The sequence below is a fragment of the Plectropomus leopardus genome, unplaced genomic scaffold, assembly GCF_008729295.1.
Source record: "Plectropomus leopardus isolate mb unplaced genomic scaffold, YSFRI_Pleo_2.0 unplaced_scaffold20012, whole genome shotgun sequence".
Lineage (NCBI taxonomy): Eukaryota > Metazoa > Chordata > Actinopteri > Perciformes > Serranidae > Plectropomus > Plectropomus leopardus.
The window spans coordinates 1-1,335 of NW_024621621.1; the positions used below are offsets into that span (position 1 = coordinate 1).

At 45.5% G+C, this 1,335-nt stretch overlaps 1 protein-coding gene across 1 annotated transcript; it reads left to right on the forward strand.

The window, feature by feature from the left end:
- Window positions 1-99: 99 nt before the first annotated feature.
- LOC121965439 (serine/threonine-protein kinase WNK3-like) lies at window positions 100-968 on the forward strand (the record flags this gene model as incomplete). Its single annotated transcript, XM_042515583.1, has 3 exons — window positions 100-430; window positions 547-662; window positions 768-968. Coding segments are annotated over 3 exons (648 nt in total), but the record flags the coding sequence as incomplete, so codon positions are not given.
- Between the last annotated feature and the right edge of the window lie 367 nt (window positions 969-1,335).

Consider the following 1,335-nt stretch of genomic DNA (forward strand, 5'->3'; position numbering starts at 1 on the left):
CTCTCTCTCTCTCTCTCTCCCTCTCTCCCTCTCTCTCTCTCTCTCTCTCTCTCTCTCTCTCTCTCTCTCTCTCTCTCTCTCTCTCTCTCTCTCTCTCAGGTGAAATCAGGATTCTTCCATGAGAGTGATGCCAAGGTGGTAGGGAAATCCATCCGGGACAGAGTAAATCTTATCAAAAAGTCACGGGAGCGGCGACAGCAGCAGCTCCTCCAGCAGCAGCAGGGCTTCGAAGAAAGAAGAGACTCCACTCTCACCTCCTATACTTTTTCTCATCCGTCCTGCACATCCTCACTGGGACCAGGGGCAGCTGGACAGACTGGAGGAGGAGCAGGTGGAGCAGGAGGAGTGCAGGAGTCTGAGGAGCTGCCTGAAGTGGACCAGCATGTCAGGCAGCAACATATTTTCAGTGGGACAACCCTTAGTCTGCCAGGTAGTGTATGCACTTTGATGATATACATGTTTAACTGTAGTTTATTATAAGAGGTTCGCTATGAGTTAATTTCTTTTCCATTCTTTGTTCTTTTTTTAAATCTGTCTTTTGCTCAGGAGAGAGCATTGGGTCTGCCAGCTGTGAATCTTATGCAAGTGGACAGAGCCAGGTGTACTCTCAGCCAGGGGAATCATACTCTCACTCGCAGACTGCTCTTCCCCCTATAGCATCTGTACGTCTTTATGCAGTTTTCCTCACCGACCTGATTATTTAATCATCGTTTGGATTCACTATGTTGATACTGACATTGTTCATTAACTATTTTCTTGCACTACAGAGCACTGTGGCATTGGCTCATCATCAAATGCTCCCCATTGGTGAGAGTGGAAGTGTTCCAAATGTGCCTATCGGTCAGAGTGTCAGTATGTCCAGCATGTCCGTGGGCCAAAGTGGAGGCGGACCTGTTGGTCAGACATTTCTCCAGCCCAGTACCATGGTTCCACAGGTATCACCAAGTGTCCCTCAACAATACTTTCAGGTGAAAATGGTGACAATACTAATTAGTATTTAAATGAAACCCATATATACACCGTGGCAACAAAGCTATGGTTCCACTACTCTATCATATTTTGGGTTCTTTTCCCTCAAATAACTATTTACCCAACTTCAAATCATCCTCGTAATCATTTGAGATTGACTATCTGATTTAGGCTTGGGCGGTATCATGGTAATATGGTAGTATCCAGAAGGTATGATTTTCAATACCATCAAAAATACAGATGCTCCTTTTTCTCTGATTGATTGATTCTGAGATGCTATATCGTGCCACCAGAGGTCAGTCTCTGCTGGTGGAACAGGCAGCTGAGCTGAGAAAGATGGCAACTTCAAGTGGTGGGGATAATGTT